The sequence below is a fragment of the Eretmochelys imbricata genome, chromosome 1 (genome assembly GCF_965152235.1).
Source record: "Eretmochelys imbricata isolate rEreImb1 chromosome 1, rEreImb1.hap1, whole genome shotgun sequence".
Classification (NCBI taxonomy): domain Eukaryota; kingdom Metazoa; phylum Chordata; order Testudines; family Cheloniidae; genus Eretmochelys; species Eretmochelys imbricata.
In genome coordinates, this window is record NC_135572.1 from 18,326,193 (window position 1) to 18,337,920 (window position 11,728).

The window sequence follows — 11,728 nt, forward strand, 5'->3', positions numbered from 1 at the left end:
ATGTGAATACTGCAGAATTAATAGACCAACACAGCACAAAGAACCTTTAATAACAACACTTCTAACAGGCAGTCCTTGGAAGAGGCTAGCTGAAGATTCATGCATATTCAGAAGACATCATTACTTGGTCGTCATGGACTATTTTTCCAGGTATATAGAAATAACTTAAAAGATATAACCTGTCACAGTGTTATCAAGAAACTGAAGTGCACTTTTGCTCACTTCCGTATTCCAGAACAACTAATAAAGGCCAACGGACCACATTCATTGCAACAGAATTTAAGTCATTCCAAACAAAATATTATTTTCATCGTATTACTAGCACCTACATTACCCATTACCAGCGAATGGAGAGGCTGAGAGAGCTGTACAAACAGCTGAGAAAATCTTACAGTGGGAAGATCCATTCCTTGCTCTTCTGAGTTACAGATCAACATACCAGCAGCTACTGGATATAGTTCAGCACAACTCCTGTTGAGAAGACATCTCAGAACTACCGTTCCAACTTTGGGAAAGCATCTATCTCCAAGGTGGCCAGACATGAAGAGAGTAGCCAAATAGGATAAAAAGGTTAAAAAAAAGCTTATGAACACTTTTACTAAAGATGTCACTCAGAGAATTGCCAGGTCTAGAACCGTGGTGACTGTGATCATGTCAAATAGTTGGAGAAAAGGGACAGACAGCCCCAGCTGTCGTAAAGAAAAACAATTCAGCACCCAGATCGTGTGTGATCGAGACCAACAGTGGAGAGTTCAGCAGAAACTCCAGACATCTACAGTTTGTTCTTCAGAAAACAATCAACCGAGAAAACTCTACAGACAGCAGATGCAGAGCAAGAAGAAGAAGACTCAAGAATTCTGAACAAACCACAGCCAGTTGTTGCAACTAATGGACAGCCAGATGACCACTTTGTCATGCGCTTGGGTCGTGTAATTAGAAAGCCAGTCCAATTCAGAGACACTTAACAGACTGATACATACTGAACTTCAAAGATAGTGCAATAGTGTAAATATTGTATATGGTAGGAATGCAGAACTTAAAGGGGGAGATGTAATGGGATGCTCATCTCTATTATATTGTTCAGCCACCAGGGAGGGCTGTGTGTAAAATACTTTATTTAAACAAACCTCAGCCATACCTGGCAGAGCTTTGAAGTATCTTATGATGAACAAATCTGGTGTGCATAAGCAAGCTCTGTAGCCTGTCCATATCTGGTACAGGAGCGTTACATAGCAGGCTAAGGAGACAATGAAGAAACTGCCGTGCAGCGATGCCAGATTAAAGATAGAGAGATCCCAGCACTAAAATGGGGGTGATGGAATTGCTGGGGAGGGGAACTGATGGGGCCCCTCATGGGCCTGGTGATGATGGAAATGGGAATGTTACTGTAATGAGGAGGAGTGTGGGGTGAGGGTTGCTGGGGTGGGGACGGGGTTGTGGTTGTCTCTTGCGCCTTTGTCCTGTGCTGAGAGGGGAGGCAGGCGGTGGGTCTCGCAGAGGGAGAGGCACACGCTTGGCTCACTCCTGGGGAGACTTGACATCGGTTCTTTCTTTCTTTGCAGGTGTCCTGTCATCCGATATCAAAGCCTCCCGGGGTGCGAGAGCTGGTGCAGCTCCCCATGTGCATGGTATGGGGGAAGATCCTGACGCAGTAGCTGAGCTCAGGTCTGTCCCCGCACAGGGAGTGAGCAACTGGTGAAGCTGGATTCTCCTCCCTGGGGTCTGAGTCTGAAGCTGGGATGGGGCTGTTGGCTGTTATAAGTGATGTGCCTAAGGGCAAATAGTCCCAACCTCTGCCAGCCCTGCCCTGCTGTGACGGTTCCCTGTGCTGTCCAGCGCACAATGGGCTGGGGGCTCTGGTCCTCTCTGGGCTCTTACTACAGGGGAATGGGGGTATAAACCAGCAACTGTGGAATGGGGCACTATCTCTCTAGCCTTCAGCAGTTATTGCCCGCCTGTCCCACAGCTTCCACATCTCCAGTAGGAAGGACTGGATTCTTCCCTCTTTCATAAGACCATAGGAATGGCCATATTGGGTCACACCAAATGTCCATTTAGCCTAGTATCCTGTCTTCCAATCTTGGCCCATACCAGGTGCTCCAGAGAGAATGAACAGAACAAGTAATCATCAAGTGATCCATTTCCTGTTGCCCATTCCCACTTTCTGGCAAATAGAGGCTAGGGACACCATCCCTGCCAATCCTGGCTAACAGCCATTGATGGAATTGTCCTCCATGAATTTATCTAGTTCTTTTTTGAACCCTGTTATAGTCTTGGCCACCACAACATCCTCTGACAAAGAGTTCTGCAGGTTGACTGTGCGTTGTGTAAAGAAATATTTCCTTTTGTTTGTTTTAAATCTGCTGCCTATTAATTTCATTTGGTGACCCCTAGTTCTTGTGTTATGAGAAGGAGTAAATAACACTTCATTATTTACTTTTTCCACACCAGTCATGATTTTATAGGTCTCTATCATATCCCCCCTTAGTCATCTCTTTTCCAAGCTGAAAAGGCCCAGTTTTATTAATCTCTCCCCAAATGGAAGCTGCTCCATACCCCTAATCATTTTTGTTGCCCTTTTCTGTACCTTTTCCAATTCCAATATATCTGTTTTGAGATGGGGCGACCACATCTGCACTCAGTATTCAAGATGTAGACATACCATGGATTTATATATAGAGGAAACATGATGTTTTCTGTCTTATTATCTATCCCTTTCCTAATGATTCCCAACATTCTGTTCGCTTTTTTGACTGCCGCTGCACATTGAGTGAATGTTTTCAGAGAACTCTCCACAATGACTCAAAGATCTCTTTCTTGAGTAGTAACAACTAATTTAGACCCCATCATTGTATATGTATAATTGGGATTATGATTTCCCATGTGCTTTACTTTGTATATATCAACATTGAATTTCATCTGACATTTTGTTGCTCAGTCAGCCAGTTTTGTGAGATCCTTTTGTATCTCTTTGCAGTCAGTTTTGAACTGAGCTATCTTAAGTAATTTTGTATCATCTGCAAACTTTGCCACCTCACTGTTTACCCCTTTTTCCAGATCATTTCTGAATATGTTGAACGGTACTGGTTCCAGTACAGACCTCTGGAGGACACCACTATTTACCTCTCTCCATTCTGAAAATTGACTAGTTATCCCTACCCTTTGTTTCCTGTCTTTTAACCAGTTACTAATCCATGAGAGGACCTTCCCTCTTATCCCATGACAGTTCACCTTGCTTAAGAGCCTATGGTGAGGGACATTGTCAAAGGCTTTCTGAAAATCTAAGTACACTATACCCACTGTGTCACCCTTGTCCCTGTGCTTGTTGACCCCCTCAAAGAATTCTAGTAGATTGGTTTGGCATGATTTCCCTTTACAAGAACCATGTTGACTCTTCCCCAGCAAATCGTGTTCATCTATGTGTCTGATAATTGTGTTATTTACTATAGTTTCAACCAGTTTGCCCCGTACTGAAGTTAAGCTTACCGGCCTGTAATTGCCAGGATTGCCTCTGGATTCTTTTAAAAAATTGGTGTCACATTAGCTATCCTCCACTCATCTGGTACAGAAGCTGATTTAAATGACAGGTTACATACCACAATTAGTAGTTCTGCAATTTCACATTTGAGTTCCTTCAGAACTCTTGGGTGAATACCATCTGGTCCTGGTGACTTATTACTGTTTAGTTTATCAATTTGTTCCAAAACCTCTCTAATGATACCTTACTCTGGGACAGTTCCTCAGATTTGTCACCTAAAAAGAGTGGCACAGGTTTGAGAATCTCCCTCACATCCTCAACTGTGAAGACCAATGCAAAGAATTCATTTAGTTTTTCCACAATGGCCTTTTTGTCCTTGAGTGCTCCTTTAGCATCTCGATTGTCCAGTGGCCTCACTGGTTATTTAGCAGGCTTACTGCTTCTGATGTACTTAACATTTTTTTGTTATTACTTTTTGAATCTTTGACTAGCTGTTCTTCAAATTCTTGTTTGGCCTTCCTAATATTATTTTTACATTTCATTTGCCAGAGTTTATGCTCCTTTCTATTTTCCTCAATAGGATTTAACTTCCACTTTTTAAAGGATGCCTTTTTGTCTCCTACTGCTTCTTTTACTTTGTTGTTTAGCCACTGTGGCACTTTTTTGGTCCTCTTTCTATGTTTTTTAATTTCGGGTATACACTTAAGTTGAGCATCTATTATGTGTCTTTAAAAAGGTTCTATTTAGCTTGCAGGGATTTTACTTTTGGTGCTGTACCTTTTAATTTCTTTTTAATTAACTTCTTCATTTTTGTGTAGTTCCCCTTTCTGAAATTAAATGCTACTGTGGTGGATTGCTGTGGTATTCTCCCCCACCCCCTGGATGTTAAATTTAATATTATGGTCACTGTTACCAAGCAGTTCAGCTATATTCCCTCTTGGACCAGATCCTGTGCCCCATTTAGGACTAAATCAAGAATGGCCTCTCCTCTTGTGGGTTCCAGGACTAGCTGTTCCAAGAAGTAGTCATTTAAGGTGTCAAGAAACTTTATCTCTGCATCCTGTCCTGAGCTGCTAATCTGGGGATAGTTGAAATCCCCCATTATTATTGAGTTTTTTCTTTTTTATAGCCTCTCAAATCTCCAAGAGCATTTCACAGTCATTGTCACCATCCTGGTCAGGTGGTCGGTAATATATCCCTACTGCTATATTCTTATTATTTAAGCATGGAATTACTATCCATAGAGATTCTATGGTACAGTTTGGTTCATTTAAGGTTTTTATTTCATTTGACTCTACACTTTCTTTCATATATACTGCTATTGCCTCACGAGCACGACCTGTTGTGTCCTTCCGATATATTTTGTACCGTGGTACTGCTGTGTCCCATTGATTATCCTCATTCCACCAAGTTTCTGTGATTCCTGTTATATCAATATCCTCATGTAATATGAGGCACTCAAGTTCATCTAGCTTATTATTTAGACTTCTAGCATTTGTATATAAGCACTTAAAATATTATCACTTTTTAGTTGTCTGCCATTATGTGATGTAATTGAATGGGACTCTTTCATTTGGCTGTTTCTCCTCAGATCCCACCCTGCCCTTTCCCTGCCCTGACACCCACCCTCAGAAGGGGTCAGACAAATGGACCCTCCCCATCTGATTATGAGCTTTGAAGCAAAGGTATCTATGCTGCCCCCAGCTGCCTCTCAGCCCCCTTCGCTGTGGGGTCCTTGCTGGTATAGGGCTGATGCCTGGCATGCTCCAAGCCTGCAGTGGAATAGGTGGCCAGGATGGGCAGGACTGGTCCCAGCAAATAGGACTTTCACCCCTGTCCTCCTGCAGCCCAGTGTGCTCCAAGGTCACTTCTCCTGTCATGGGCTGTGTGGACGGGGAGGGCCTGGAGACATCAGTCCCAGGAGAGAGAGGGCCGGAGCAACAGTCACAGCATCCCAGGTGCTGTGCTGCCCGTTCTGCTGTGATTGTGCTCTGGGACACTGGCTGCTGCTGGGACTCTGGGTCTGTCTTGCTCTAGGAAGTTGACTCTACCGCAAAGGAGAAGCTGGCCCCATTGCTGCCTAGTGACCAATGATATGGCCCAGGCCCAAGGCTGGCAGTGGTATTGGCTGGGGGCCACCCAATCCCCTAGGTATTAGGCAACTTCCTAAGTTTTTGTGGTCAGGACTTTGCAGAGAACTTCCATTTTCGAGAGCTGTAGTGAAATATTATTGTTCTCAGCTTTGATCTCCCCATCAACTTCCCCCTCTTGAGCAGCAATGGCCCCCGGAGGGATCCCTGGGGTCGCCAGGAACTGCTGGGCTGGGGCTCTAATAGTGGTGATAGCACTGAGAACTCACAGAACTCATTGCACAGACCCTCCAGGTGAGCAGAGACCCCAGTGCTGGGGGGGGGGGAAGCCCTTTTGGGCTCTCGGGATGGGGAACACAAAAGCTTTCCCCCTGCCCAGCTCAGGGCTCAGAGATTCTCTTACAGGATCAACACAAGGGACTAGCAACTGGAGGTGAGAGGGGAGGACTAGCAACTGGAGGTGGGGAAAGGCTGCAAGGGACTAGCAACTGGAGGTGGGGAAAGGCTGCAGCAGAGGTGGGTGAAGGTGGGTTCCTGACCTGTTCCTCTCTCCTCTCAGAGCATTTCCTGCTGCAGCAGAAGTCTGAGTGTCACTACACCAACAGCACACAGCGGGTGAGGTATCTGAAAAGACTGATCTGGGGCCAGCAGGAGATCTGTTACTATGACAGTGACTTGGGCTTCTCGGTGGCCCGCACGGAGCTGGGTCGGCCGATCGCGGAGTATTGGAACAGGCTGGAGTGGCTGAGCTACTTGTGGGCATCAGTGGAGAAGTTCTGCAGTTATAACCGTAGGAGATTTAAGAACATCACTGTGGATAGGCGAGGTGAGCTGAAGGGGGAGGAGACCAAATTGGAACTTGGAGCTTTGAGTCAGCCCCCGATCTGGTGGTGTTATATTTGCCTCCCTCTGCACACTCCCTACCAGGCAGCAATTGAGCATCAGTGGGGCTGGGTTTGATCTTGAAGGGGCAGAGTGGGAGTCGGAGGACGGGACTGGAGAAGACAGAATCTTTAATAGCAAAGGATTGCTCTCAGCTTTAATTAGGCCCCAAATTCCAGTTTTGAGGGAAATTCTCCCAAAACCTGATACTGAAGGAAATAATTTGGGTGAGCCCCACAGACAGGCCAGGACCCCAGAGCTCCACACAGGGTCCTCCCCATCCTGCCAGCCCCTGCAGGCAGTGGGACTGGGACTAAGGGCAGCGGGTGAAACCCTCCCACCCATCCCCTACCAAAGCTCTCTGTAGGAGGCACTGAAGTACCACAGGGATCCCTCACCTGGGAGACAGTGATGAGGGTGGGACCAGTGTGACTGGAAGGGGTGTCATGCAGAATACAGTCATGGCTGTGCATTTCAGGGTCAGGGCTGCTGAAGAAGATGCAGACAGGTGGGTTTCAAGGAGAAATCCAGATGGTGTAGACTTGAGCTGGCCCGCTCTGGGCCCATTCCCACCCATGTCCCAGCAAGGAGCAATTTCTGATAGGACAGAACAGGAGAAGGTGTGTGCTTTGGGTCCCCTTTGCCAAGGTGTCTCTCTCTCTCTCTCTCTCTCTCTCTCTCACACACACACACACACAGTTAAGCCCAGAGTGAAAATTTCCACCCTGAAAGCAGAGTCTTCCCACCGCCCCAGCTTGCTGGTTTGCTCCGCAACAGGGTTTTATCCTTCCGAGATAGTGACCAAGTGGTTCAAAAATGGGCAAGAGGAGACAGCTGGAGTTGTATCCAGGGAGCTGCTACACAACGGAGACTGGACTTTCCAGATCCAGGTGACACTAGAAATGAAACCCAGGTGGGGAGATGTCTACACCTGCCAAGTGGAGCACATCAGCCTGCAAACGCCCATCACCATGCAGTGGGGTAAGAGACTGACATTGGGGCAACCCCGGAGGATGCCTTGGGGTCACTCCTAGCTCTATGGAGACGACCAGAGGCTGGCCGTGAAGCAGACTGTGATGGGATGTGTGTCCTATACGTGCTGTGAGAGGGTTAATATGTGCCCGAGAGGCCAATTAACCCACCTGCTTGTAACTGTTCAGGTAGGCCAGGCCTAATTGGAGATAAAGCCCAGCTGGGTTCTCCTTCCCCTCTTCCTCCCCCTCCATAAAGAGCTGGGTGAGCCCAGTTGAGGGAGACTAGGCTGAGCTCACTCTAGGGAACAGCCTGAAAGAAGGCTGAGCAAAGCAGGTGAACTGGAAGCCTGACTGGAGGCAGGGACACTGCTGGGCTGCAGCTTTCCTGAACCCCTGAGCAGGGGTGCTGGAACCAGGAGCACTGTGGGAGCAGCAGCATGCCTAACTTGAAGTAGTTTCCACTGTGTACAAGGGTTACAGTTTGGTTCAATGGCTTTCAGCACCCTCACTATAAAAATATTTCCAATGCCACTGCCCCTGAGTGAGGGGAGGAGTGTGCCAGCCCCTGGAGAGTGGGGTTGCTGGAGGCATAGGAACCTGGTGTGCGGCATGGGGAAAAGACTGTAGCACTCAGAGCATGCCTGGGAGGAAGAGGTGGCCTGCTGAACCCAGCTGGGATGAAGGTTTGGTTGTTTCTTTCACCAAAGTCTAACAAACATGGACTCTGAGGCCCCGGAAGGGACTGGACTCTGTATAGTGGGCTGGCTGGAGGGCCAGGTCACTCCTACAGCTGGAGAAGGCCAAAGGAAGTGGGGGGGAAATGGAGGCAACAGGTGCTGCAGGGTAACAACCATCTAGAAGGGGGCACAGTGCCCCACATACCTACTTCCTCACGCGCTTCAGTAAGACAACAAAGATATTGTAAGGGAAATCAGAGTCCAGGCTGAGCCCTAGTCCTCTGTGCTCTTCTTTTGACAGTAGCACAGTCTGACTCTGCCAAGAGCAAGATGTTCATTGGAATTGGGGGCTTCGTACTGGGGTTGAGCCTCATGGTGATGGGACTCCTCATCTACCAGAAGAGTAAGAAAGGTGAGTAGTGGGTGAACGAAGGAGGTGAAATGTGTCCCCAGTAAGATGGCCCGATAGTCTTTAGGATTTCACTATAATTTAGATTTACCAAGTCAGTTAGCTTGAAATTCAAGCACATTTTGGATTCTTAGGACCTATGCCAACACCTATTGAAGTCAATGGCAGTTTTAAATGACTTCTACAGACATTGGATTGGGCCTTCAGTGACTAGAGACCTTTCCAGGAACCATTTGGGCCATCCTTTGTGCCTTGAAAGATCAGTCTCTGACCTGGTATAGCTCTGAAACAGACCATCTGAATTCTGGACTGTGGTGGTGCTCACTTATGGCAAATTCTCCACTTCTTCCCCACAGACTCTAGCAACATCACTTTATTGCAGACAGTTAGTAGACTCTGGATATGGATAAATTCATATTTATGTACAAAAGAATTAAGAAACCTCTCCTTTAAAATCAAAAGAAACCTATGAACTCTTGACCGCAAAGTTTTGGTTGGTTGTTCCTTTTGCCAACTTCTCTCTCATCTCAGTACACTAACATAAATTTAAGTTCTTCCACTTAAAATGAACTAGAATGACCGGTTAAAATCCTGATGGTAGGATCTCTCTCACACAAGCACTCGCAAGCTTTCTCCAGCCTAAGCCTGTCCAATGACTTCCTCTTTTCTTAAACAAACTTAGCAGGTTCTTCATTCTTGGTCTATTTCTCTTAAGAACAGGGGTCCTTGGCCAAGGACCAAAATGTTTTGTCATGCCTATTATAGTGTCCGTGAAACTTTTGTTGAAACATAGGCAGGTTTAAATTGGAAAATTACCGAGATTCCAGGGTCCACAGCCCTGACAGGGAGCCTCTGAGCCCCCAGACACCCAGCTGGAGACTGGCAGGTTCCCTGCAACACAGCAGCCAGCCTGCAAGTGCCCAGCTGGAGCCAGGATTCTGGGGGACAACTGGTTCTCCGCATCTGCAGGCAGGATTCTTGCTACTGCTAGGCTCCAAGTTTCTGGGCAGGGAGGCTACCAGCAATGAAATTGACATTCTTGTCAGTTTCATGGCTGCTATTTCACATTTTGTCTCAGAAATACCATATTTTGCTGTTTTGTCATGAAATTTTCAGGGATCTCCAGTTCCAGTAAATTTGCTTTCCTTCCAGATCAAAATGAAATTAACTTTGTAAATACCAAAATCCCTGAATTTCAGCCAGCTCCAGTTATGACCTCCCTGCCCATCCCAAATTGTTTACTGGGTGGGTGTCTTGGCTAGATGGGACCAGGACCTGTGGGTAGGGTCTCAGTGTGGAGAAGGCTGAGAACCACTGCCTTAGAAAAATAGTTCCCAAACACCAGTTTCTCCTTAAATTAAGAGGAATGGGGGAGCAGGGACTGGAGACTTGACCCTGCCAGAACCAGCTCTCTAGCCTGCCTAAGGCTCTGAGCACATTTCTTTCGGTTTTTCAAGGTTCCAAATTACCCAAACTCAAAGTAACTTCAGACTTCATTCTGCAACCCATTAAATACTCTCTTCCCCCATCAGAGCCCCCTGGATGAATGTGCTGTAGGGATGGAAAGAGGAGCAGAAAGGATGTTGGTTGAGTGGGTATCGCTTCAGCTGCCCTTATTTGGGGCCCCTATTGTCTCCTCTTATCTCCCTATTTGTTATCTCCAGATCCTTTATATACTCAGACCCATGTCGACACTACAAAATTATGTTGATCTAACTTACGCTGGCATACAGCCACCACAATTATGAAATCGCTTGTGCGTGTGCACACTTGGCTCCTTGTGTTTGTGGTGTGCGTCCTCACCAGGAGCGCTTGTATCGATTGTATTGTCAGTGTGGGGGATTGTGGGACAGCTCCTGGAGGCAGTTATAGTCAATGTAGGCAACACATTGTCTACACTGACATCGACCGCGACTATGCTGCTCGGGGAGCTGGGTGTTTCTAAATCAGTGTAGAGAGGCCCTTATGTCAGCGGGAGCCAAATTTAAGTGGAGATGCTTCCACAGCTAGTTCGACACAAGGCAGCTTACATCGACCTAACCCTGTAGTGTAGAACAGGCCGAACAATATTGAGAGGCTAGAGGTGGTGTGAGAATCAGGCAGATTTTGCTCCCTCCATTGAGGGTGAAGTAGGAGCCTCCCCGAGCAGCAGAATGTCCTGATTCCTGCTAGAGTATTTCACCTCCCTGAGGCTGCCAGATGGAGTCACTGGGGAATGCCCTGGAGCCTGCAAGAGAAAATTTCCACTTGTCCCCCAGTGGTTATTTCTCTTTTCTCTTTCCCCACAGGGTACCTGTGCTTGGACACTGGAGAATCTCGAGCTGCTGGGAGTGACAGGGGTAGCTCTACAAACTTACTGCTCTGTGACTAAATCCTTCCAAGTTCTGTGAAGGGCCATCTCTAAATCTTCCTTTAACTCTCTGCATTCACTCATGAGCCATTACTCTCTCCCTTCCCCTTGCTAGCTGTTTCTCGTGAGCTCTTGCCCAGGTCAAAACTGTGCTGGCGGGGGGAGTCATTGCTTTCCCTCAATCCTAGCAGGTTCCCCTCCTGCCAGTTTTTCCTGCTGCTCTGCCCCAGATTTAACTGCTCTGCAGTTAAAGAACCAAAGCACTTGTAGATCTGAGATTGTCCCCCAGGGCCTGATTTCATGCAAGCTGTTGACTTGGGGAATCTCCACTAGAAGAGGAGGGCAGGATCCAGCTGTCATATGGAGCTGAGGATGGATGTCCAGCTACTCCAAGTGCAGCACATACCCAGATAGAAAAGAGGAGAATAAATAATAATGTTTCTAACTAATGCTTTGCACTTAGAGAAATTTTGTCTAAGGATCCGAAAGGATTTGATAACTGTCAGTTAATTAAAAGTACTAATTAACCTGGTGTTGATCTTTAATTTCATCTGTTTGGTAACTTTCTGAAGCAGATCTGTGATTCTGTATATCATGACACCCCACCCTTTGGCTAATGGAGATTGTACTGTACGCAGCTGATGAGCAGAACATGAAAACCTGTGTAGAACACCAAATTAAAGAGATAAAGCCTTCCCCGGGTAACTAACAACCCATGAGATTATAAACATGGAGAAAATGTTTACACTCTAATGTGCCTTTCACTGTCACTGCTGGTTTGTTCTTGCTGCTGCTTTTACTCCTGGCAACGGTCTCAGTCAGCACAGACACTGAAACTAGGCTGCTCAGTCTCAGTTCCTGTCTCTAA

At 46.7% G+C, this 11,728-nt stretch overlaps 1 protein-coding gene across 1 annotated transcript; it reads left to right on the forward strand.

Moving 5' to 3' along the window:
- Positions 1-5,741: 5,741 nt before the first annotated feature.
- On the forward strand, positions 5,742-11,082 carry LOC144280222 (rano class II histocompatibility antigen, A beta chain-like). The gene is made up of 5 exons (XM_077842085.1): positions 5,742-5,862; positions 6,128-6,394; positions 7,150-7,431; positions 8,403-8,513; positions 10,799-11,082. The coding sequence occupies exons 1-5, from the start codon at positions 5,757-5,759 to the stop codon at positions 10,879-10,881; spliced, it is 849 nt and encodes a 282-aa protein (XP_077698211.1). The 5' UTR covers positions 5,742-5,756; the 3' UTR covers positions 10,882-11,082.
- The last annotated feature ends 646 nt before the right edge of the window (positions 11,083-11,728 follow it).

Excerpts from the sequence above, each read along its gene's own strand:
- LOC144280222 (XM_077842085.1), top strand. The coding sequence starts at position 5,757 with ATGGCCCCCGGAGGGATCCCTGGGGTCGCCAGGAACTGCTGGGCTGGG. Across the intron at positions 7,432-8,402 it reads GCCCATCACCATGCAGTGGG|TAGCACAGTCTGACTCTGCC; the intron begins GTAAGAGACTGA and ends TTCTTTTGACAG. Across the intron at positions 8,514-10,798 it reads CTACCAGAAGAGTAAGAAAG|GGTACCTGTGCTTGGACACT; the intron begins GTGAGTAGTGGG and ends CTTTCCCCACAG.